The sequence below is a fragment of the Anthonomus grandis genome, chromosome 9 (assembly GCF_022605725.1).
Source record: "Anthonomus grandis grandis chromosome 9, icAntGran1.3, whole genome shotgun sequence".
NCBI classification, from domain to species: Eukaryota; Metazoa; Arthropoda; class Insecta; order Coleoptera; family Curculionidae; genus Anthonomus; species Anthonomus grandis.
Window position 1 is genome coordinate 4,844,284 of NC_065554.1, and position 27,213 is coordinate 4,871,496.

Genomic DNA, 27,213 nt, shown 5'->3' on the forward strand with positions numbered 1-27,213 from the left:
CAAATATTTTCAGCAATATAAACTGCTCAACAATCGAACTGGATATTTTATAAATTACCGAAATTTGCCTAAAAAAATAAAATTCATTAAGTTGCGTTTTATGCTATGAGTAAATCCTGTTGATAGCAAATATTTTTTGTCGTTTTTTCCTTTTTTTCATACATTCTTATCTCTTTTAAAGAATTCGGTTTCAAAATCCTAACAATTTAGTCACATAAAAGTGCTTGTAGAGACTATATCATTCTCATTGTTACCAATAAATCTCTTTCTTAAAAATAATGGTTTTACGATGGTTAGAAACAGTGCAACTCGAGCAATTAGTACGTTGGCTACAGGAGGGCCTAACTCAAGAAGAAGTTGCTAACCGGCTTAATGTTTCCCAAAGTGTCGTGAGTCGTGCATGGAACCGATATGTAGAGAATGGGTTTGCAGCTTACAGGCATGGTGGAGGCCGAGAACGTGCTACAACTCATGCTCAAGACCGCTATATAACAGTAACCGCAAGAAGAAACCGAACATTTACGGCTTCGAGAATTAACAGCTACTTAAGGCATGCTACTGGGAGGGTAATTTTTAATCAGACTCTTAGAAGAAAATTACATGCGTCGAATTTAAGAGCCACACATCCACGGTTGACGAGGGAACATCGTTCATGCAGAAATCGGTGGGCAATAGAACTCAGTAATTGGAATTTTCAAAACTGGAGGTCTTTTATGTTTACGGATGAGTCCAGATTTTGGCCAAAATTCAATGGTCGAATTTTGGTGTGGAGGGAAAGGAGACAGCGATACCATGAAAATTTGATGGCGCCCACTACCCTTTTTGGTGGCGGTTCAGTTTGCGTTTGGGGAGGCATATGTTTCGATGGCCGCACCGATTTAGTGGTGTTAAGAAATGAAACAATGAACGCTACAAGATATAGAGACATTATTATAGAGAACATAATTGTACCATTTTTTGGTGTAATAGGCGAAGAATTCGTTTTAATCGATGATAATGCGCGCCCGCACCGTGCGAGAATTTTCAGTGGTCGCATTAAATTTTATGGCATTACCAGAATGGACTGGCCACCACATTCACCCGCATGTATGGGTCGAAATGTCTCGAAGATTAAACCAGCTCCAACAGCCACCTCTAACCTTAGAACAACTAGCCAATCAATTACCGGAAATATGGCAAAACATTCCTTAACACTACATTAACAACTTAATAAGAACTATGCCAAACACGGTGACAGCATTAAGACGAGCCAGGGGTGGACCTACGAGGTACTAGTTTTCATGACAGGACTTTGGGGCACGCTTTACAGGGTGTAATTTTATTTTAATTTTTCCTGTTGTGTGTTAAAAATTTAAATTTTTTAGGAGATATATGTTTATTTATTTTTTTTGGGGCTATTGTGAGTGAACTTAATAGAGATTTATTCATTACATTTAATTTTGCTTTATTGTTAATCATTGGCAAACTAAAATTGCAGATTTTTATAATATCCACTTCGATTGTTAAGCAGTGTATAATAAGTGTAAGAGTGAGAATAATATTTGGATTATCAAAATTAAAGGATTGCAAAAAACAAATTATATAGACTTCTCTCTAGCCGAAGCCAATCGTTTTTATTTTAATTAAATATATTGTAAATTTTAACGATACAATTAAAGGAAATCCTTACACTAAGTATCTTGACATTATTGTTGATAAGAACTTAAAATGGATTCAGCATATTTTGTATATTACAAAAAATTTAAGAAAATTAATTTATAAATTTAAAAAAAAAAGATAAATATTGGTGAAAATTCTTTAAAGTATTATTTAAAGATTTTTGTACAATGTTACAAATTTTAAGTAATTAATAGATATAATTAAAACTCATTATTACTTTGGTTTTGATAAGCTCGTATAAGTTAAGTTAAGTTATCTAGGTACTATTTAAGTAAAATTACCTAAAATAACTATAATCTACCTTTTACTTTGTTTTTTATTGGATTTTGAAAATTTTGCCTTTAATTGTGAAACTACATCTAGTTTGTAATACCTTTGTTAAATTGAATTTAAATTGAATAATGGATAATTTATTAATGTCAATCTTTGCTATTAGCTATTTCGGCATGATACCCAATTGTAAACATATTATTACTAGTAATATTTACTATAGCGTACTTTAATAATTATTTATTATATCTTACCGTTTGACCTCTTTTAATGGTCTCTCCTTCAGTATATCCCTCAATATAAGGCATTCCAGGTGGGTACAACACACTCAGTTGTACAGTAGCTCTAACTGGAATGTCTGTTGACAGCGCTTCGTGTCGAGCTTCGCAGGTATATTCAGCATAGTCATCTTCAGCAGTCGGTTTTAAGGATATCCTCGAATGGGTGTCATACCTGGTAATTCGTTTATCGCCATTTTTTCCAGGAATTTCTATTGTTTGGTCTTCCCTATTCGCTGGAACAAAATAAAAAGGAAACATAAGCTTCAAAATACTTTTTTATATTATTGTTATTATCAAAACATATTATTTAAAAAATAAAGTTGAAACTCATGAGTGTGAATTGAGAAATAAAGTATTTCTTTTTTTAAATATGATGTTATTTAAAGGCAATGAATACCCGCATCACGAATCGAGAACCGTATTCCCTTTCGGGACGCGCTGCTAAAATAAAACGGGAAATAATTGTGAATGTACCCTTACTTACCATATTTTTTGTTTCAATGCCCTGAGCGCTCTAATAAAATCCATAAAACCTACCGTTTTGTGTTCTGAATTTTAAGCAACTCTTGTTTTGCTACGTTTACCGGGAAATGAATATTTTTGCTCCTTATGATAGCCAAGTTTCCAGTTGGAGAGGGTTGTATTGCCTTGAGTTAAATGTGTAGGTTGTTATACTACGGAAAACCGAGGGTCGGCTATTATAAGTTATGTAGGTAGTTATGTTATATAGTAAGGGTACATTCAAGGACTATTTAGAGTAGAGAAAAACATTTTTTTAAGTAGATCTCAACTAGAAGTTATCAAAATGTATTGAAGCTTAGACCGAAAGTTTTAAGAATTATGCTTTTCCTTGGACACATTAAGTGTTTGAAGGAGAGTATCAGAAGTACTAAAAGGAGTAATCGGACATGCAAGTGCAATACCTCATTTTAAAGGCAATTAAAAATACTTTTTAAAAATGAGAAAATTTAATATGGCGCTTATAAGAAAAAATAAAGTTGATGATGATCGAAAAAAAAACGAAACGTCGGATTATTTTTTTTTGCGTCATGTTGTAGGACATAAAAAGTGGCAATAAAAAACAGTTTTTAGTTTTCCGATGTCTTTTTAAATAAAGTCGGTAGAAGGTAAACACAATTTGGCGACATTTAGCGATGGTTTCACGAATAGCGCCTAAACAGTATCTGGTCTGCGTACCAGAATACTGACGTAACACGGCCTTTTATTTTTCATAGACATTGTATGTCTTAATTTTTATACTGTATTTTATACTTGTTTATGAAAAAAGTAATAAATTTTGTTTATTATTATTATTATTTTGACAATTTTCGATTTTTTTCGGATAACTCCGGAAGTATCCGGAATTTTAAAATTTTTTAAACGTTATTTTATTACGCTCCAAATTGCGCAACTTTGTCTCTATTTAACCGACCTTGTAACTCTTTCCGATCCTTAACGATTTTCGAGATTCCAATGGTCACCCTCGAATTTGGGACACCCTGTACAGGCTGTCTGAAAATTACGCGTCAAGATTTCGGTCGGCGATTTTACATGAAAAATTAACGCAACAACTTCTATACAATTTTTTTGAAAACTCAAAATTAAGGAAGATAAAGGATGTGAAAAAAACATTTTTTTCTTATTTTTTTAATAAATTTTCTTTTTTTCTAATGTACTGGTTTTCGCCAAATTTCGCATGCGTGGTACTTTGTATTCGCTCTATTAATTTGACACTAGTCGTCAATGACAAATGGCTTAAGCTGTCCTTCACCTTAAGAAAATGACTTATTGTAAATTTGGATGTCAAATTAGTAAAGAGCATCAAAATATTTTTTGAAAAAAGTGTTCTTGCATCATCGTGTAAATTAACGGTTTCGAGAAAAACAACTTTAAACATTTACGAACGTTTCTCAACAACGTTTTCAGAATAAAATTTTTTCTCGCAAAGGCTAAATGGTGAGGTTTAGTTAAACATTTTAAGAAATGAGTTGCCCAATCTATTAGATGATGTTCCTCTTTAAATAAGGCGTGAAATTCTGGGCGTGAAAGGCTGCTTCAAGACAGCGCTTCACATTTCAATGGAGCAGTGAAAGAACATTTATATCAACATTTCCCTGAAAGATGAATTGGACGCAGAGGGGTTGTGCAATGGCCTCCCAGATCGCCAGATCTAAACGCTATGGATTTTTTCTATTAGGGTTACCTACAAATTTCTCGTTTAGAAGGTTCCTGTAAATAACCGTGAAGATTTGTTGGAATTTCCAAAGAAGAATTAATTTATGTATTGAAATGAAAAAGCAACATTTCGAAAATTTTTTATAAAATTATTACTTTACAATTAAATTACGTGTGTTTTCGTAAATTGTTATTTTATTCAACAAATTACCCTTTAACAATGTATATTTTCAAGGTCAACAATGTATGGTTCAAGTTCTTGCTGTGCTAATTTTGAAAATACAAATTTTTAATTATTAAAGGTACGGTTAATAATTAAAGTCATTTTTCACAAAACCGTTAATTTTACGATGATGCAACAAGGGCACCTTTTTAAAAGTGATTTTTCTAAGGTGAAGGATAGCTTAAGCCTTTTGTCATTGACGACTAGTGTCAAATCAATGATGAATAAAAACATTCATGCAAAATTATGGCGCAAATTAACACACTAGAAAAAAATTAAAAAAAAAAAATTACACCCCGTATCTTCCTTAATTCTGAGTTTTCGAAAAAATTGTATAGACATTTGTTGCATTAATTTTTCTTGTAAAATCGCCCACCGAAGTCTTGACGCGTAATTTTCGGACACGCTGTATAGTCTCTGCCTCTAGTCTCTTAAGCATTGGCTGTTAAACTCTCCTGAAAATACCCGGAGTATTTCGTATAGTTTGACAACACTAGATAATTATAAATTTTAAGTCGTCCACGCTTAAAACATGGCTGTAGTCCTTCTCTTCCAATCCATCGATTTGGATAATTATTATCTAGAAAATCTCATGCAATGACTCTCTAAGAGGAATTTTTTCCATCAATTCACGGAGCTTAAATTCAAAAAAATCGGCAGTAGTTCAAGTAATCGGCAAGTCTAGGGGAAAGGAAATTGGCACCAATCAAACGGTCACTAGTAATTCCAATCCAAATATTTATCAAAAACTAGTATTGCGTATTACTTTTAATTACGGTATAAAGATTTTCTACAGTCCATCCACGGTTATTAGGCAAATTTATTATCGCTGTTCGCGAAAATCATGCTTAATCCATGAATAGTATTTAATTTAAAAATGTTTGATTTAGTGTTACTTTTCCACTCAGTTGAAAAGCTATGTTTTTAGATTATCAGTTCGTTTTCCGTACAGTACAGTATCATATGCTTTTTCGCAGTCAATAAAACAAGCAAATACATCGCATTTAATAAATAAAAACATTAATCAGGGTATGCTATATTATTGCAGAGTCTAGTCATATACTACTCTATTCAACCCTACAACTAACCAATAATTATATAAGGAATATCCATACAGTCAATAAATAAGAAGCCAAGTACAAGTATGAAGCGAACTACATATTGAAATCACTATTGACTATAAAAATTGAACCAATACTCATATAAACATTATAAACATATAGGGCATAGATCCAATGCACGTATATATTTAAACTAAAAATTTACATTTTTTTAGGGCATAAATAAGGCAAAATTTTAAATAGTGCTGCATTAAATGGCGGGAATTCCACAGGAATAAAGTTATAAATCTTTACAGCATAATAGACAAATGCCCGTAGAAAGAAAACAGTTTTGTTTTGCGGGAGTGCTAAAAGATTTAAGTGACGTAAGTTTCTTGAACGGGTTTCTCTTTAACCCGCGATCACTAGCGCTGTTAGATTTTTTCTAACATTTTAACATTTTCCATTAGTAAAAGACCAATATTAATAGTGCGGCAACGTCGGTCCGGTGAATTCCTAGTTCATCTATCGCAGTACTCCCCCCCATATTGCGTTTTGTCTACCGCCATCCACGAAATTTGTTTTAGTAGCTTTTAGGCGAGCATGATGAAGCTGTTAGACGGAATCTAACGCGCGAGTTATTACGTTCACGTTTTTTTACAAAGTTGTTAGAAAATATCTAACTACGCTAGTGATCCTGTTGGAAGTATTTAAAGTTGCACTTTTACAAAATGTCATATGAAAAGGAACAGCAAAGGTTATTAGCACTTTGGGAAGCTTCTGAAGAAACAGATTTTTTATCTGCAGTAGAGTGTGATATCTCAGATGAAGATGCACCATCTGAACACAGCGACCATGACACGGACACCGAGCAATCTGATGTCGACGTCCTTGAACCTCAAAGGACTAAAACGGTGAATCCCAATGAACTATATTACCTTGGGAAAGATGGTGTAACAAAGTGGTTAAAGCATAAAGACATTATTCGAAGTAAAACGCGTTCTAAAAACATTGTAACAAAATTACCGGGAGTAAAAAATGCTGCCAAGAATGCTAAAACATATATGGATTGCTGGAAAATATTTTTTCCAGATGAAATTATTGGGTATATCGTGGAATGTACAAATCTACAGCTTGACCTGATGAGACCTAAATATCAACGTGAGAAAGATTGTTTGCCGACTAACTTTGAAGAAATGCACGCTTTTTTGGAAGTTCTGTACTTAGCTGGGGTAAAAAAATCTCAAAATTTAAATACAAATGAGCTATGGCTGACAGATGGAACAGCTCCGGAGTTTTTTTCGGCAGTTATGTCTAAGAGCCCATTTCACTTGCTAGTATAAGGTATTCGATTCGACCATAAGGCAACCAGGCGAGAGCCAGGAAAGAGCAAAAGAAGACAATCTGGCTCCACTGCGCCATATTTTTGATCATTTTGTGGAAAAATGTGTTCAGTACTATTCCCTTGGGAAATACATTACCATAGACGAAATGCTAGAGGCGTTTAGGGGACGTTGCTATTTCAGACAATATATTGCCAATAAACCAGCAAAGTATAGTATCAAAATATATGCAGCAGCCGATGCAAGAACATTTTATACCCACAATTTGGAGATATACGCTGGAAAGCAACCCAATGGCCAGTTTCAATTACCTAATGATGCAGCAAGTGTCGTAAAACGTCTTCTCACGCATTGCAGTGGAAGTAGTAGGAATGTAACCGTTGACAATTACTTTACTTCGGTTCCGCTAGCGAATGATCTATATCAAAACCACAGACTGACCTTAGTAGGAACGCTAAGGAAAAATAAAAGAGAAATCCCTAACTTATTTCTAAATACAAAAATTCGTAAACCTAAAAGTAGTATGTTTGCATATGGGAAAGACCCCAATCAATGCATGCTTACATACCAAGGCCTAGCAAAAATGTTCTTATGTTATCCACATTCCACGATACCGACGAAATTGATGTCGAATCTGGTGACGAACATAAGCCTTCGGTTATTACATTTTATAACCTTACAAAGGGAGCAGTGGACGTTGTAGATAGGATGAAAACGGAGTACTCGTTACAAGGATAAGCAACAGGTGGCCACTCGTTATCTTTAGCTTAATGCTAAACATTGGAGGAATACATTCCAGGATTATTTATACCTCCAATACCACAAATAACGTTCCTCGAAGACAATTACTTAGTGAGCTTGCAAAACAACATGCTAAACCTCAATTACTAAAGCGCGCTAGAATTCAACATTTTTCAATCCCCTTGAAGCAAAAAATTTGAAATGTCCTTGGTTCTGAAGCACCTCTAGCAGAACGAGCCAGCGAAGAACGAATTGGTACCCAGCGAAAACCTAGATGCTCTTTTTGTCCAATCAGAAAAAATAGATTTACAAATTACCAGTGTGATGTATGCTCCAAACCTATTTGTAAGGAACATACGATAAAAACTACAGTTTTATGCCAGGACTGTGTTATGCAAGAAGACGAATAGACTGATCGCACTATTTTAATAATTGTCTTTTTGACAACGATTCTGTTCATTTAATTTCTAATACATTTTTGTTTGTTTAATGTTTCCTTTTAATGGCCAAAGTGCGAATTTCTTTTTAGTTTACGAATGTACTTTATGTTTTATGTTTCTTGAATAAATGTTAAAACAAAATAATACCACACTGTATTTTATTTTTATATAAAATTGTCCGAAATTCATATGTTAGATTAAATCTAACACGCGAGTGACAACGTAATAATAAACCGCGCGAGTGATCCCGGGTTAAGAAACTAGTTTATTTTTAATTGTTATCGGGGAGAATGGATTTGTCAAAATGGTAACAACAAATGTAGAAAAATAAAAATTTACACGATTTTCCATCTTCAACTGGAGAAACCTATATACATGTAGGAGACGTCAAATTTCCTTAAGTCATAAATAAATCTAACACAATAGTTCTGCACGATCTATATCTGATTCCTATCCCGCATTTACCGGCATGAAAAGTAAACAAAATCACAATAATTAAATATAGAAAGCACTAATGTTTTACAAAAGGTTTTACGTAGGCCTCTATTTATTACATGGTGGTTACTATAAAGAAATTTTACCGAACTATAAGTTGCTTGAAAATGAGACTCTAAATAAAACTTAATATTTTTGATATAAATATTCATATTTTCAATTTCCAAAAAGCATAACAGTTGACTTGATTGTATTCAAAACAATATTATAAGCTTTTGACAACTTTTATGGTATCTTAAGATCATTGTTTATAATTTTCATAGTCAAGTGTTGATTTTTCAAATAAAACAGTGCACATTAAATGTCTATAGTAGCCTTAAAAATGAAGAATATTCAATTGAATGAGGTCACTGTTTTAGAAACAACAAGAAAATTTAAACAATTTCGTATAGTTTAAAGATTGTAATTATTACGCTTAACGCTTATACTGCTCTGGAAATCGCAGTCCAAGCGCGAAATCAGTTTGACTGCCCGGACTAAATAGTATAGTAATCAATAGTGTAGGGTAAGATAGATGAAGCACAAAGGTAACTTCGTACAGTTTAAATTATTTTTGAAAATAGCTACTCAGCTCTATAACATTAAGGAAGTGTTAAATTCCTTATGTCCTACACCTAGGTAATAAAATGTGGTAAAAAACTAAAGAAACACTATTTTGTCAGTCTTTAAAGTCATAACATATGTATTTTTGTCATCATGGAATAAAATCAATATTTTTTAGTTCTTAGTCAAAAATCAACTCTCTGACTGTTTCTCTAGTTTCCCTAGTATATATAATCTTTTTATAAAACATACCAAATTTTTTATAGAATATATGTTTAACAATATTTTGAACTTACGTATGTTGATTTCTACATTTCCTCTGTACCAAACAATCTTTGCAGCTGGTTTGGCATTACGAACCCGACACTCCAGATGGAATTCTTGATTTTCTTTTATTTCGATCTTCGAGTTATGTCTATGGTCTAAAATCTCTACGGAGGACGGAGGAGCTAAAACAAAAAAGGATTTTTAATTTAATAAAAAAATATACATATATTAGGTTTGTTTGTAAATAAAACAAAAGAATAATAGAAAATGTAAGAAAAGTTACGTATGTATATTAACATTATATGTTTATACATTGTTGATTTATTAGTATAGCAATTAGTGTTTATATTTTTTAAATAGAAAATACAAATTCATTGTTAGCACAACTGGAGCACCGTCATGCGATAGAATAAACGAAGCCATTACAGGATGTCCATTTATTTTATGAACTTTCATGACCGGATGATTTGCACTCATCGCTTTCATATTGCGTAACGATTTTGCTGAATTTTTATTTTTGTACGCCTCCGGCCTGTAGTGATTTAGGTAATTGTTTCGGTCAGGTGTGCCCGGCTGTTTTTTAAATTAACATTTTACTAAAAGGGGATTTGAACTAAAATTGAAATATTGGAAATGGATTAATGCTTTATTTGGAATAAATTCGGAAAAAAATGGTTTTAAACAATTTAAACTCTATTTAGTTAAACCGATGATGTATCTTGTATTTTAGATTAGTCACAAAAATGCAACGGGATTTTCATATTATTTTTATAAAGTGGAATATTGTTTTTTATTGCAATTAAAGTAAAATTCAATATTTTATTTTAATTTGTGCAATATTAATGGGTAATGAACTAAAATCGTTTTGAAATAAAGCGATAACAGAGACTGTTATTCGGCTTAACTCCATAAAGCTTTCAAACCAGTGATTTACTCGGTTTTGCATTGTATAGGTTGCGCATAGCACGCTGCATTGTTTTACATTTTATATTTATATGCTCCCATTCATAATCATCTTTTCAATTAGTTAATCAACCCTTTTGGTTGTTCGGTTAATATGCAGAACAAAAATTGTCAAATAGGATAATCCTATTAAACTCGTTTTACCCTTGCTTTTCGAATTTTCTAATGTTATAATATAACCTAACTAACCATTAATTACAACACTAAATTTAATTGTGAACTAGAAAATATCATTAGCTTTAGGACAAGTTTTAAGTTTATATGTCGAACTTTATATTCTGTATTCTGCTATCCTTAAGATGTTTTCTTTAAGACTAGTCTTAAGACAAGCGCAATATGACTTTGATAAGTTTATTATTGGTACTTCATAATAATTCATCTGGTCACTAATAGTTTTGACAGCGGTTATTTATTAAAAAGTCAGCATTTCACTCAAATTTCCTTGAGAAAATGGAAAACGTATAAATCGAAAGATTTAAATAAGTATATATAATGGAATCAAGCCAAACTTACTATACGTAAAATCATATTTACAGAAATGTTATATACAAAGGGTATTTTTATATTTTAGGGTCAAAAAAAACAAACAAAACATTTATGAACCAGGTCAAATAAGAAATTCGCTATCAAAAGACATTTGCAATACGAATTTACTAATAAGATTTATTGTAGTGAAACAAGTTTTTTGTGCCATATAAGCTAGCTCTTTATTTCTCTTGATAAAAAAAATATAAAAGAGATTGATTTGAATTATATCAAATATATACTCTTAAATATTGTAAAACCTATCTTATAATATTATTTTTTTTAATTTTCAATTTTAATATACATTTGCTTGCTGTTTAAAACCAAACTTTCTTAAACTATATTTATTCTATGTCAATAGACGCTATAATTAAGAAATAACTTTATATATTTAATAAACTTTATATGGCTAAAGTTCTCTAATAATTGGTCCAGAGGATACACAAAAAAGGTAAATGAGTGAGTCACTCAGAAAGTAACGTTTGAAGGAAGTGTGTGTCAAAAAGGTGTTACTGGTACCATGACAATACTGAATTTAATAGTGGTGAATATGAGAGAAATAGTTGAAGTATGGTCATTATGAGTAAGTTTTTACAGATCTGTTTTATATTGCGCATTTTTGGTACCCGCACAGTTGGGTGTGATTCATTCTTTTTTGCCTTCGTTCAATTAAGAATGAATGCGAAATTGCTCGAGTGCTGGCTGATAAGATTGGAGGCCTTACCTAGTGCTCGATTGACACAAAGAAACATAAGGTTATAATAGAAATATATCATCTGTTTAGTGACACTCGACCATCTGGGGAAGCCCTTACTATTTTAGGTGACACTAGCTAGTCGTCAAAAAAAGAGAAAGTCTATTGTCGTTTACCTAAATATTGAAATGTAACATTGTGTTAGTTGATTGTAAACTGAGATACGGCAAGGGGACGAGATTTTCCGGTGAGTATATTTTAATATTACAAAAGGTAACAGAACAATAATTGTTTATGTGTATACGATGTTCTAGTTTTTGTCTGACTATAAGATGAGGATGACTGTTTGATTAACTGACTGAAATTGATTAAGTGCTTGAGCAATTGTAGATATTCATTGGCTTAAAGAGCAGCTTTAACAGGTAGTAAACCACATTTTAAATCTGATTTTACAATATGAATAATTTTCATTATTAACTAATTCTAGTTGTATTTCCGCTTTAGCAGAAATTATTTTTTTTATTATTATGATATATTTTTATCACTTTTAGAAAAGAATTTATATCTAAATGAAAACATCAACTAAATTACAACTTTAGCTATAAATGTGATTCTATTCTTGGACACATCGAAAACTTATATATTTCAAAAAATGGGAACAATAGCAACATTTATGAATAATACTCTTTTAGCACAAACAATAGGAAAATACAGTAATACAGTTGAGGTTTAAAAAATTAAAATTTTTAAAATAAATAACCAATTAATTCAATAATAAAAAAAATCAATGTTGTCTTAGAAGAAGGGAAGATGCCCATACACATTTTTTCGTGTTTGTCAATATGCACTAACGATTGTTTTCCACTATATGAATTTAGACGTAATGGACTTATTACTAGACCTAATAGACTAGAACGACCAAAGAGAGTTAATATTTAGTAAGAAAGGAATAATAACAAGATTTTTCGTAAATATGATAGAAATCCCACAATAAGCAGTCTTTCTTCTTGAATATCAAAGATTCTGGAGTTTTAAATAAGGACCATCGACTTGCTTACTATTTGCAACCCGTCCAAGGTTTAATAGAACATCATAAGCAGCGAAGATTTTTTTTCCAATTGATTCCTCGTTTAATTCAGAATAAAGTATAAAGAATAAAGAATAATTCAGAAATAAGTTTTTGAAGTAAAACTTTTTTACGCACGCTTGAATTGGGGAGTAAGCTGACGAATCCGTTACGAAAAGTGTGATCGGACAAGACGAATGGTAGTTGAGAAGGAGATATGAGTTAGTGGACATAGAAAGAGAGAGACTTACAGTTCGTAGAGTGATAGTAGGAGCAAGAGAGATCCGTGCGCGCTACATTTTCTTTTTATGGAATAAATATCTATATACATTTATTAATTTATATATATACATATATTTCAGTCAGTAGTTCATTTGCGAATTTGCTAGCGTTACGCAAACGGTGATTGGTTAAATATTTTGTAATTTTTGTTGTTCAGTGTATTAATTATTATACGTTTAAAGTGAATAAAGTTATAAATTCATTTTAAAGTTCATATTTTGTGCATTTTCAGGTGAATATTAAGAAATTATGGCACGAAGTAACACAGACTCTAAATATGAAAGTGGTGCTCCAAGACTATCAAGAAGAAATTACGTACGGAATATATATACATATAAATGCAGATAAAGAGGCTTTAATTCAATCGTGTGGTCTTAGGAGCACTAATTTTTTTTTTTAAATACCATAATAAAGACTGATGAATAGTGTTTTACTCGTCAGAGTATAGTAAACCTTCATAACCAGTATGTATGGTCCTACGAAAATCTACACGTAATTCGGCCAAGAAATTTCCAAGTAGAATTTATTATAATATTTAGCTTGGAATAATATTTACTCATTGGGACCCGATTTCTTACCAAAACATCTTACTGGTGAATAATTTTACAATTTCTAATAGTAGAAAATATTCAACTAGAATCAAGATTAGCAGCTTGGTTTCAACTTCAGTAGGTTGTTTAGCCTACTTTCATAAAAATGTTAGGAACTGGTTGGATAACAATTTTCCCCAAAAAAATGGACCGGACGTAATGGGTCACTCAGTTGGCCTCCAATATTACGCCCTTAGCCTTCTTCATACGGGGGTTTTTAAAAGAAATCGTATATGTGAATTCTGTGAACTTAAGGGAAGAATTTATTGGTCGCATTAAAAAAGCTTTTGCGAGGAATTAAGATATCGAAATTTAAACTTTTAACACCCTGTATCCAGGAGAGGAAGCATATGTTTATATGACAAACTAGGATTTATTTTTGACATAAAATACGTAGTTAAAATTTCTTGGTTAAGATATGGACCATGGTTATAAGACATTATAATGGCAAAATTGAAGATATACTAGAAGTAAAAATATATAGGCATGTATTATTGAACTGACTAAAGAATTATTGGTATTTTCTGCCCGTAGATCATAATCAAGGAAAAAACTAATAATTACTTTGGTACATGATTAAAATGTATTACTTGCAGAACAGCAACGAAAACACAAAAAACATACCGGGTGGCGTATCGAAAACGAAACAGAACCAATTACGGGCAGTCCATTAACTTTTTAAAAAAACGCTCGGACCCGTCGATTTTATTTTCGAGGGGGACACTTAATAATCACAAAAACACTTTCCCACCTAGAACCCCCTTAGCGGGGGTGGCACTACCCTAGACCGAAGGGGGGCGAGTGATACCTCATTGGAAAGGTCTTTTAATTCTCTTCATAAAGGTACTTGGTTTGACGCAATTTAAGTAAGTACTTTTTAAAATTTTCGCATTTAAACCTTAAAAGGTAATTTTCAATATTTTTACTTTATCATAGATTATTAAAGGTACTTTTAAGAAAAACAATGCCAGGCAGTAGGACAAAACCATCAAGTATTATTAAATTATGAGACAAAAAATTAAATAGCTCTATCATATTACAGAATATTTTGACTTTAAGTCTAGTCATTCAAAAAATTATCGCAAAAATAGATTTAAAAAGAAGTTGGTTAACTGCTATCTTATAATAAATGTTCAAAATGGCCACCTTTATTCTCCATACAATAAAAAAGATTTTGCTCAAAGCGCTGTCGCACGCTCTGCAATACTTCAGGCGTGATTTGAAGACACTCATTTACAATTCTGCCTTGTAAATCTTCTAACGAAGTGGGTTCAGTCTCATAAACTTTGCTTTTTAAGTGACCCCAAAGAAAAAAGTCAAGAGGTGATAAATTCGGCAATCGTGGAGGCCATTCAATAGCACCTCTTTTTCCAATCCATCGTCCTGGAAACGTCTGATCCAAATATTCTCGCACGAATAACGTATAATGTGGTGGGGCACCATCCTGCTGAAACATCAATCTATCCTCATCGTATCTGTCATTTTCAGTTTCAATTATAGCTGTCAATGCTGGATCAATGGCCTGTTATAATAGCTCTAAGTACATTTCACCTATCAGATTTCCAGGTAAAAAAAATGGACCAACTAAATTATTACCAAAGATACCAGCACAGACATTTAACTTTTGTGGGTATTGGGTGTGTACCTCACGATATACTCTAGGATTATTGTCGGACCAATATCGGCGGTTATGACGATTGACCAAGCCATTCAGGAAAAAAGAGCCTTCATCAAGAAAACACGTATTAAACAAAAAAATTGGGTCATTAATAATTCGTTCATTCATAATTTCACTAAATTGTGATCGCCGATTGAAATCATCTTCATTCAGGTCTTGCACAAGATGTATTTTGTACGGATGAAACTTATGAGCTTTTAGAGTTCTTTGGATACTACCTCGACTAATAGCGGTGACAGTTTCCAATTGACGGGTACTTAATGTAGGATCTAGATTAATATGCCCCAGTACAGCCACTTCCATGCCTTCATTCCTTACGGGATTTTCAATATTGCGTTTGCGATTCGCCACTGATCCAGTTTCTCGAAATTTGGAAACAAGCTCCAATATATACTTTCGCTGCACCTTGCTGTTTTCATGTCGCTCATTAAATAATTCCGCTGTTCTATTAGCACATTGATTATTTTCGAAAAATAATTTAATTATTTCAACTCTTTCTGCCGTTGTATGCACCATTTTTATTTTTAAAAATAGGTATTACCTAAAAAAAACAAAGTCTCGCACTATAAATCACCTTTTTAACAGCATACTACGTTTAGAATAAATTGAGAATAATTCAATTTTTTATTTTGGTCAACAAGAAAATTTTACAAATATTTGTAAAATTTTTTGGCTCACCCGTTCTTTAGTTCATCCGTATTATTCTAATGATATTTATTACCTGTCGTAAATAAATTAGTATTAATACCAACGTGGTCTGTGATTGAGGTAGTGAACTAAAGCAAATTCTTTTTAAATGTATTTTTGCGATAATTTTTTAAATGTCTAGACTTAAGGTCCAAATATTCTGTAATATGATCTCATTTTTTGTCTCATAATTTCATAATACTTGATGGTTTTGTCTTACTGCCTGGCATTGTTTTTCTTAAAAGTACCTTTAGTAGTCTATGATAAATTAAAAATATTGAAAATTACCTTTTAAGGTTTAAATGCGAAAATTATAAAAAGTACTTATTTTAGTTGCATCAAACCAAGTACCTTTGTAAAGAGAATTAAAAGACCCTTCCAATGAGGTATCACTCCACCCCCCTTCCCATTTAAGATTTTAGTGCCACCCCCGCTTAGGGGGCTGTAGGTGGGAAAGTGATTTTGTGATTATCAAGTGTCCCCCTCGAAAATAAAATCGACGGGTCCGAGCGTTTTTTTAAAAAGTTAATGGACTGCCCGTAATTGGCTCTGTTTCGTTTTCGATGCGCCACCCGGTATAGTATTTACTCGGTCAGACACACAGGAGGTACTCCAGCATATACACATTTACACCGGGGTGTAAGTTAGGATTTAGAGTCCTTTAATGATAGGAGTGTATCCTGATTATCCAAGATATCACGTCCATTAGATTATCCTAGCACATAAGCTGCAGATTTTCTGTATGAAGACAACTTTTTATTAATTGACGATATTTAAAAGGATTCTTATATTTCTTAATTATGATGTAAGATGTTTCGCAAAATTTTACTACATCTTTAGGTAAATTCGAGTTAAAAATATCCTATGAAGATTCCGCAATACCAATATTATTTTTTAAAATGTGTTAGTGTTATAGTGCCGAAAACTACAATGCTTTAATAATAATTATCTCTAGTATGACGTTCCATCAAAAGTAGGCCGAGTGGCATGGATACCTTTTTTTTTTGTTTGTTGCTACGGATACTTCTTTTGCTTGTTTTTCTGGTACAGCAGTTGCGTCAGTTTGATAGAAATTTGCAAAAATTAGATTTTACAAATAAAGAATAAGCAGTAATAATAAGTAAGTAATAGACTTACTGCTAGTATATGGTTATTGTAAGGGAAATGGTAAAGCAATAGTGGTTGAATACCACTGCCGATATCCAAATTGAAGAATATCTGATCGATGAGTATTTGCGAGAATTATTAATCAACTGAGAGCAATAGGATTCAAATGCTTCTCTCATACATCCATCAATAGCTGCACAAGATGTAATACTGGATGGTGTTAAACGATTAACATCAACTAGTGTTCGTAGAATATCTCGTAGCACTAGTTTTAGCCGAATGGCTGCATGGAAAATATCTTTGATTTGTACTCACTTCATCAGCAGTCCAAGCTCTACAGCTCAAGGATCAGGACCCTCATATGCAGTTAGCTCATTATACGTCGTAATTTACTTAAGAACATTTTATTTACCGATAAGGTTTTAATCACCCGAGATAATATCAATAATTTAAGGAATTCGCATTCTTGGTAGCTTGAGAATCCCTATGCAACAATCGAACATAATTTCCAACACCTTTTTTCGGTTAATGTTTGGTGTGGTTTGTAAAGAAATAAGTTAGCCCGCCCTTATATATTTGTTGGCCATTTGACATCTGCAGTTTACCTTTAGCTTTTACGAAAAGAACTCTCTATGTTGTTAGAGTTAGAGGATATGCTGATTCAAAGAAGATAACAAATATATGGTTACAGCATGATAGTGCTCCGCCCCATAGTAGTAGAAATATGACTGAATATTTAAATTTAAAACACTTTTCCTGAACATTGAATTAGATGCAGAGGTGCAGTTTCTGACCCTACTCCCTCCTCTAAGCGGATATAAGTCCTTTGGATTATTACTTTTGGTGACATATAAAGAGAAACGGTTCAACTGCTTCGTAAAATTAATAATAACGCTAATGACCTAAGTAATAACCATTGTGTTATTAGGAAAGCTATCAGCCATACCATTTAAAGCGCTAGACTATGGTTACAATGGGAAGGTAAAATTTGAACAATTATTGTAAGCAATTATTTTCACAGTAGTAATATTTTTTTTCGGCATCAATGTAGTTTTCGACATAAAAACACTATTAAAAAAAATCTTATCTTGTTAAGAAAGCATTTGCGGACCCATGTTCAGGACAGTTTCGCATCGAATTTACCTAAAGGACACGTAGTGAAATTTTGTCCCTTACTTCTTGGGACACTCTGTAAATTTATATTTATTTTTAAAACTGTGAAAAAATCACAAAGGTTATGACTTAGTAAGAAAAGTAAATAGAGCTAAGTAATCCTTGAATAAAAAAAATTAGTGTAACGGTCATACTAAACATCTTAAAATCACGCGTATATATATTTTAGCTGAGTTGGTGTATTTTATTTTATTTCATAAATTTTATTTAGTAATTATATTTGCGATCCTCATAATAGAAATTAAATTTAAGCTATTCGCAAGTTTATATTTTAAGTTTTAATTAAAAATTCTTCATTTATTCGTCGAAGATAAAAATCAAAATTTAGGCACTAAAAAAAATACTACGGACTACATAAATAACAAATAACAATAGTTTCTTTTATATAGGTATAACTATGTATATGCATATTATATGTTACCTAGTCGTAAAGACAATCGGTGGGGTGAATGCAAGGTGTATTCCAAACATATATATGTATATTCCAAAATATGCCTATTTTTATATATTTATTTATGTATTTTCTTAAGGTTTCATATATTATCTATTATTAAATATCTATTAAATAATTAAATAAATTAGTTACTTTAATTAGCCCTAGAAGAAAAATCAGAAATTACAAAGGGAATTTAAAATCGCGCTGTCCCTTGAACAGGAACTTTCATCAATTCAAAGTTGTTTTAGCACAAGGCGGTTAAAAATCGGAAAATAAAAAAACCGACAAAAACGTAATAAGTCCTAAGGCCTTTCCCATTTCCTTTTCGGTAGGAAGTCGGCTTTTTGGACGGTTCTTGCAAGGAATAGCCTTAATTTTGTTTCGTAATTTTCCTCCTTAAATTAAATTTGGTGAATTGCTATGGGGGACGTGCTCGGCTGCTGCACCAGACATTCCTCATTGTGCAACCAGCGGCTTCAAAGGTTGTGCCTTGGCCTCGCTGCGCTGTAAAGCTTTAATAGCGGCGTGCCTGTCGTTCTTTAAACTATGTTTCGGAAAATGTAGAGGGGTGCTGTTGCTGCTGCTTTTTGAGAATTGCTTTTATTTTATTGCTCATGTTAGGTAACATGTAATAAATTGTAAGATATCATTTAATATGTGTTGTATTATTATTTGCATTATTGTATAATAATTGCATATATTTTATTCGCAACTAATTTAGTCATATTTCGAAGTGTGCAATTCTCATATAAGCCGTTGCCGGATAAAACACAAATAAACCACCTAACCTCAAATTTTTTTTAGTCCGATTTTTAAATGTTTACGTGCAGTTTGTATGGTATTACTATTCTGTCTGAGAAACAAAAAATGTGCTGTAGCTTTTAAACTAGAAAATGTTGTTGTTGTTGAAAATTTAGTGTACCATGGAAGGTGATAAATATTTTGTTGATAGTTGCATTTTTGAAGAAACATTGATGATGTTGATTAGCAAAAATAGTGGTACTAATTTTACCACCGTACTCACTATTAAGTATAGAATTATTAGTAAAGAATAGCACGAGAAAGAAAGAGATAGAAAGCTCACAGCTGGGATACTGGTTATAAAAGAAGATTAAGCGTGGAGAATTAAATTTGTAATAGGTGTCCAATTGGTTGGTAATAATGCCCCCAGAAGCGTCATAGAACAATATTTAAAATTATGTTCAATGTGTCATCTAAAAACGAAATCAAAGCAGGAAGGGTTTGTAGGAAACTTATAATTTCAACAGGCTTTAATAAACAAGGACAAATTGATTTAATTGATATGCAAACTAAACCAGATAGTCCCTTTAAATTTATTATAAATTTTCAAGATCATTTGCCAAAATTCATCTTCCTTAGACCGCTAAAATCTAAACGGGTGGAAGAAGTTTTTTGTATCACTAGAGCCCCTGCTACATAGTGATAATGGCAGGGAGTTTGTGAATCAAATGATAAATAGTCTAGCAGATATGTTTCAGGCAAAAATAGTTCATGGTAAGCCACGTCACTCACAAAGCCAGTGTTCTATTGAGAGAGTAAACCAATATGTGCAACACATTTTAATTATTTGGATGCAAGAAAATCAGACGTTTGAGATTTATTCAGAGTCAGAAGGTTTGAGATTTATTCAATTATAAAAGTTGTTTCACAGAGGAATCCCGGGCACTTTATACGAGGCTCTGTTTCGCACCCTACTTATTAATGGTTTAATTGATTCAAACCTTCCCTCTGAAATTGTAGAACAATTACAAGATGAAGAGGATATCTATAAACTGCAAATGACTACAATCGGAGACAAGGAAGACACGTTATTATCCAATCAATGAGATACATAACTACTGAATAACATTGACAACCAAGACAGGAATAGTTTGAACATTATTATGGAAAAACCCTTATGTGAGCCCGAGAATAATGCTGCACAAAAACATTTAATAAGGATTATAGATGGATATTTATATAATAATTCAGCAATGCAGTAGGACAAAATCGTATCTGACATGGAATAACAAAACGCAAATGACAGCTAAACGTAATTTTGTCTATGGTTAAGTAAATAATATCGTGCATGTGAAGAACTCCATTTATTAGAAAATGATACCCATTGGCATACGACAATCGTTGAAGCCATTATCACTGCATCTCCAAAACAGATACGCACATTATCTGCTATCATCATTTCGATATGCTTTCCATCGAACGCATCTAACCGATGGCATAAATACAAGGATAATATGTCAGAAGATATTTTTAGCATCAAATTCGTGTCAGATCCAGAAATCACGATCTTGAGATGAATGAGGAGATACATAATCCAACTTTGCTCTTGATCAAACACATGTGGTACTCTATTTGCGGTAGTTTATTAGTCAGGTTAGGAAGTGCCAAATCGTGAAATTAATGACGCATTTAATCGATAATTGAAACGGGAAGGTGACTATGATCACCAGCAATTGGATTTAGTAGATAAAACGAATGTACTACTTTTGAATCTTCAACAAAAGAAAGTTCATGATAAATTAATGAAGGCAATTGATGGAAATGGTAGTTTATATTTCCTGGATGCCCCAAGTAGAACTATTAAATCATTCCTTATGTCATTAGTCTAAGCCGCTGTTCGTGCGAGATCCAACATTGCGGTTGCAGTTGATTCTTCTTGAAAAGCAGCCACATTCTTGAAAGGATCCCATTCGGCTCATTCAGCATTAAAATCGTCGTTAAATCTTCAAAGTATTGAATAACAATGTAACAACCAACATGTAATATTTCCAAAAATAATGGCCCAAGCTTTATCAGCATCGAAAATCATTAACCTGGACGAATGCACAATGACGCATGAACGTGCATTAGAAGCACTTAACCGAACATTGAAAGATATACGAAATGACACAAGATAGTTTGAAAGCGCAATAATTTTAATGTCTGGCGATTTCGTCCAAATACTGCCAATAATTCCAAGATCAACGGCTGCTGACGAAATAAACGCTTGCTAAAATCATCGAATCTAAGGCGCTATGTGAAGAAACTTCTTTTGACAACAAACAAGAAAGTTGCATTGCGAGCTGTAGATTTTCTTTGAGCAATTACTGACTATGGGTAATGCCGATGAATCGAGCGGATTAATTTTATTTCCTTAGAATTTCTATAACTTTGTCTTATTGAAATACGAACCTATTAACAAAGTATTTCTAAACATCATTAGAAACTACAAAAATATTGAGTGGTTGGGTGAGCGAGCAATTTTAGCGGCTAAGAATAAAGATGTACATAAATGACCTAGACTACATATTCAGAATGATATCATTGGAACAATGGATTCATTTAAATCCATTGACTGTGTAACAAATAAAGATGAAGCCACCAATTATCCAATGGAATTTTTATTTTTAAACTCCTTGGATGTGTCTGGGTTACCACCGCACAATTTACGCCTAAAGAAGATTGGCTTAATAAAAAAAATAATAATATTAATAATAGTGATAGGAATAATCTATATATTTTTCGTAAATTTACAATATTTTGTACAAATTTAATCATCTATCAAAGTAATTACCAGAAAAATAAGACGCTCCATTGACCCCCACTTGTCCGGCTGACTCAAAACTAAATAGTAACAAAAAGCAAAAAAACAACAAAAAATTAACAAAGAAAATGCATGTTCCACAAGAATCCATATCACAGGTTTAATAGATATTGCTTAAACTTCAGTCTAAAAGATTTTTCATCAAGTATTATTAATTCAATAGGCAATGAGTTGTATAGCTTGATGGCATTAAAAGTAAATGAGAATCGATGATGAGGTCCGATAATGAGGCTTTATTATCCTACTAGAGCATCTGATATCTGTGAAATATTGAAGCGTGTTATAAATTTAGATTTAGAGGCTAGTGGAAACGCCAGGTTCAATAGAATCCTGAACAAAAAGTTACCTATATACAACTCCCTACGCCTGTCCATCCTCAACCAGTTAGATTTATTAAAAGTATAAGAAATGTGATCATATTTTCGTTATCCAAATACTATCCGTGAGCAGGTTTTTTGTATTTTTTGTATTCGATTTCAAGTACAGACAAGAAGCACGAAACAATAATAAAATCAAAATAATTAAAATTAGACAGGACCAGAGATTCACAAAGCGTCCTGCGAACATGAAAATTAAGAATATGACGATTATTAAAAAAATGAATTAATAATTTTACATATTCACAAAATCTCAATTCAGTTGCCAGAACAACACCCAAATTCTTACACTATCAACCTTAGTAAGAGACACACTATCGAGGTTAATATCCATATTGATTTTAATGAAAATTTTTTAAACCAAATATCACAACAGTAATTATGCTTCGAAACATAAACCCACCAAAACTTTGCAACGGTACGCGTTTGGTGGTAAATAAATTGACGAACAATGTGATTTACACGACGATAGATACTCAAAGGAAAATTCGAAGGTGCGGAAGTTCTCATTCCGAGGATCCCGATGATCTTAACTGATATGCCGTTTAAGTTCAAAAGACTTCAATTTCCGATCCGATTTTAACAAATCGCAAGGCCAATACTTGAAAGTTTGTAATCTGAATCTGGAAAATTAATGTTTTGCACATGGCCAATTATGTGGCATGTTCATGGCTAGAAAGACCATCTGCGTTATTTGTACTTGCGCGTGAAAACAAAACAAAAAAGGTTGGGTATCACAAGGTGGTTAACTAAAAAGAGCAACCTGTTAAAGAATCATTGAAATACTTGATTGATTAATAAAAAAATTAATTTAATAAAATAAAAAATCTGCCTATTTATTATCTCTAAGGCGGAACAAAGTTAGCAGGGTCAGCTAGTTTACGAATAAAAATAGGCCTTAGATTTTATGATAAAAAAGTAAAATGCTTATTTCCTGTTTATTCAAAATTAATTAATTTTTAAGCAAGTTATTCTTTTCTTTGAGATTGGATCGTTGGCTTCATCGATTGCTTTCATCAAGATATGCCATCGAGATTGGAAGCATACGAAGTGAGAAAGGCGCCCCGGCGAATAATATTGGCTTGGTAAGTGCCAAACAGCGAGACTTCGATGCACATTTTATGGTCTCCCGACCGACAAAGATCTGCCCTCGGTCGCCATTTTGAGATTTAAATAAGGTTCGATATTAGCCAGGCTCATTTTACATTTAAAGGAAATCAGAAATGATTTTTCTAATATTAGCTGGCGTCTTCAACGAACGAATTTTTATTTGGAATCGCCCAGAGCTGAATTTATGATTACAGTTTAAAGGTTACTTTTTTTACGATGGCTTAAAGCAAATGGATGATTTTTTTGCCATATCATTACTGGATTTTTAAAAGAACCATTAGACTTTTAAAACTTTACTGTGACGTATATATTATAAAATTTTTATACAAATAATTTACTGAATAGGTTTTTACATTTTTTGAATAAATAAAAAAACTTGAAATATGACCTTATTTCTAATGGAGCTTTTAAAGTTTTTTCCGATAAAGCGCCATGATGTGCCAATTATTAAATCCCGTTTAACTGACTAAGCCCCAGCATGAAAAATGTATTGTTTTTAATTAAACAAGTACATCCCGGAGAGTGAAATGAAATATGGGTGGCCATAAATGCTTGATCGACTGATTAAATAAAGTGCAATAAATGGGAGTAAATAAAATATTAAAACAAAAACTGCCGTGCGCTGGATAACAGAAAACGTATGAAGAAATGTGAATTATTGGATTAATAGCATGGAATATTTTATAGAATTTTTGCCTTTTTGAGTTTATTTTAAAAAAATAAAAATGGAAAATTAACACAAGTAATATAGCACCTTAGGAAAATGTTGGACGAGGTGGCAGTCAAAAATAATATTTTAAAATAAAATAACCAATTATTATGTGGTGATTTCTCACGTCGGTGTTGTCACTTCGTCCTTTCTATCTTGGTATCTTCTTATTTACAGAACATCTGCTGTGTAGCAGCCTGTGGGTGTTTTGTAGTAGGATTTGTTCACGACTTGGTCACAGTTTTACTACTTATTTTTCACGCACATTAGTACTTTAGCTTTTACTATTTACTAAACTTTTGTTATAAAAGCGTAGCTTTTATAGAGGGCCGCTTCTTCTTGTGTGGAGTTTTCGCACAACATCTGGACTCGTTGGATAAAAGTGCTTATTTATTGTTTTTTGTATAGGACTAGGACGCTTTCAAATACTAATTTTTTTTTCAATGAAAAAACGATACAGGTCGTAACGGTTCTTTGAATATCATAAAATTTAACGGGTCGATAAGAGTGTATAAGGACGTTAACTGCATAGTTTTTAATTATTTTCAGCATACATTTTTTGAAAGAAAAATCTAAAAAACCTTTCAAAACTGATTTTTTTTTGTGCAAAATTTTTATAGTGCAAAAATAAAAAAAATCAAATGAATTAAACCTGCATTTTTTCCGAATAAAATGGCGTATCAAGTTTAACGCTATCATTTTATACATACCGGGCACTGTTCATTTGACTTTACCCATTTTTCACAGTCGAGTTTCAGAGTCATCACGAACCACGAACGTATTGGCAACGTCCTTATCTTAAATAGAAATTTCTTCTAACGTTACTCAACATCTCAGGCGTCATCGAACAAATCGCAAGCGTTATTCATCTTATGGGGGTTTAGTTTTGTTGATAATACTTCGGATATGTCCCCATAAAAAAGTATCTAATGATGTCAAATCAGGAGATCGTGCTGGCTATTCTATCGGTCCTCGTCTCTCTATTCAACGATTTAAAGACATTCGGTTGAGGTACAGCCGGACATTGATTTGAAATTTTGTGCAACATCTTGTTGAAACCATATGATATTAGTTAGAACTTGTGGGTTTGTTAAATCAGGATATGAGTTTGTTAAAGTTGGCATGATAATATTTTAGAGTAGTATTAAATAATTATCACCGTTCAAATGACCATCAATGAATAACAGACCTTTAATATGGTCTCCAGTTGATCTTTTCAGGATGTTGGCTATGCTGTTCTCTCATTCAGTGGCAGTTTTATCTATTAGCATGACTATAAGGTGTAAAAGTGCACTCATCAGAAAATAAACCATGTTCTGATTGGATCTTATTGTTATGTAACTTTGCTATTATTTGTTTACAAATATCTGTTGTATCAAATTCGTGATCCATAAGTTCCTAAGTTGATATCACTTTAAAAAGATGCATTTTATTTGCTTTCGATGTTTGAATAATCGATGAATAGTTAACATCAAACATTGGTGCTGCTTTTTAACCAGAAGTATGTATATGTTCCTTAAATTCAAGTGTAAAATCCAATTTAATATTATCACTTATTACATTTGCAGCTGCTTTTTAATATGCTTTACATGTTTAAGCTCGCGAGCTGGTTATCTATTTTACTTATCGTCTATAGGAGGAAAATTGGGAAATTTTTCATGAATTAAGCGAGAAACTTGAATTTGTGTCCGTGTGTTATTCACATAACCAATAATCTGTAGAATAATTATTGTGTGCGTTTCTACTAAATGAGCCATTCTTCTGATAAGCAGTTAACGAAATTTAAACAAATGATACTAATAACTATTGCTGACAGTTAAGAATTTCCAAGACTAAGCATCTTAAACCAAAGTGAAGACTACAGTAAGAAAGTATGTTGAAATCGTTTTGGTGTTCTTCCCTTTACCAATACTAAAATAGAAAATAGGAATGAGAGCGGAGATGAGAGCGGAGATAAGAGCGCCCGAGTAGGTTGGCGATTGCCGACGGCTGTCTATCGCATTAGAGCAATGTCTACGCAATATTCTGCAGGTGGTATTTACTAGTGTTTGTGTTTACTTGTCCGGCGAAAATCACATTGTTTCTTAAAGATTTTGACTAGAAAGACCTGCTATAGGCCCATAGGTCATATTTGCTTTAGTAGTAGGGGTAAGATACTTTCTTTAGTGTGTTTTACAACCAAAGAGATGTAGAAATATCGTAAAAATATTATAATATTTCTAGTTGAATTTTTTAGCCGAAAACCTAACCTAAATCTCTGTGTCCTCAAATGAGGACACTGGGTTATTACATATTTTTTTTTATTATTTTTTGACTGGCAAAAAATGAGTAGACATAGTTTTAAGAACTTAGATGATGCGGTGGAATATCTCTATTCTAACCAAATAGATGCTGATATTGCGCTATTAGCTCCCGAGGTGGATGAATTGACAGACGTAGACGCTATCGACGATGGTGACTGAGGGGCGGTTGATGTCCAGGACGTCCCAGGGGTTGTGGAGATACAGGTAGAAGAACAAAATGATTGGAAATCAGAAGATGATCTACCGCTGTCAAATTTCATAAAAAGGAAAAAGGTTGCATGCAGCACTAAATCCAGGCACCAAAATGGACTAAGGAAGAACCCATGTATGAAAATATTCAAGAAGAAGGTTGTGCCGAAGCTTTCCACAAATTAAATGAAGAAATACAGGAATTAACACCACTTCAAATATTTGAGAAGTTTTTTGATGACG

The 27,213-nt window shown here is 32.6% G+C and overlaps 1 protein-coding gene across 2 annotated transcripts in view; it reads right to left on the reverse strand.

Moving 5' to 3' along the window:
- The window catches only part of LOC126740126 (nephrin), a 357,279-nt gene that overhangs the window by 63,359 nt on the left and 266,707 nt on the right, over positions 1-27,213 (reverse strand). For both annotated transcript variants that reach the window (XM_050446042.1, XM_050446043.1), the window contains exons 4-5: positions 9,507-9,659; positions 2,184-2,443 (exon numbers count right to left, since the gene is read on the reverse strand). In XM_050446042.1, the coding sequence (XP_050301999.1) occupies positions 2,184-2,443; positions 9,507-9,659 (413 nt within the window). The remainder of the gene's footprint in view (positions 1-2,183; positions 2,444-9,506; positions 9,660-27,213) is intronic.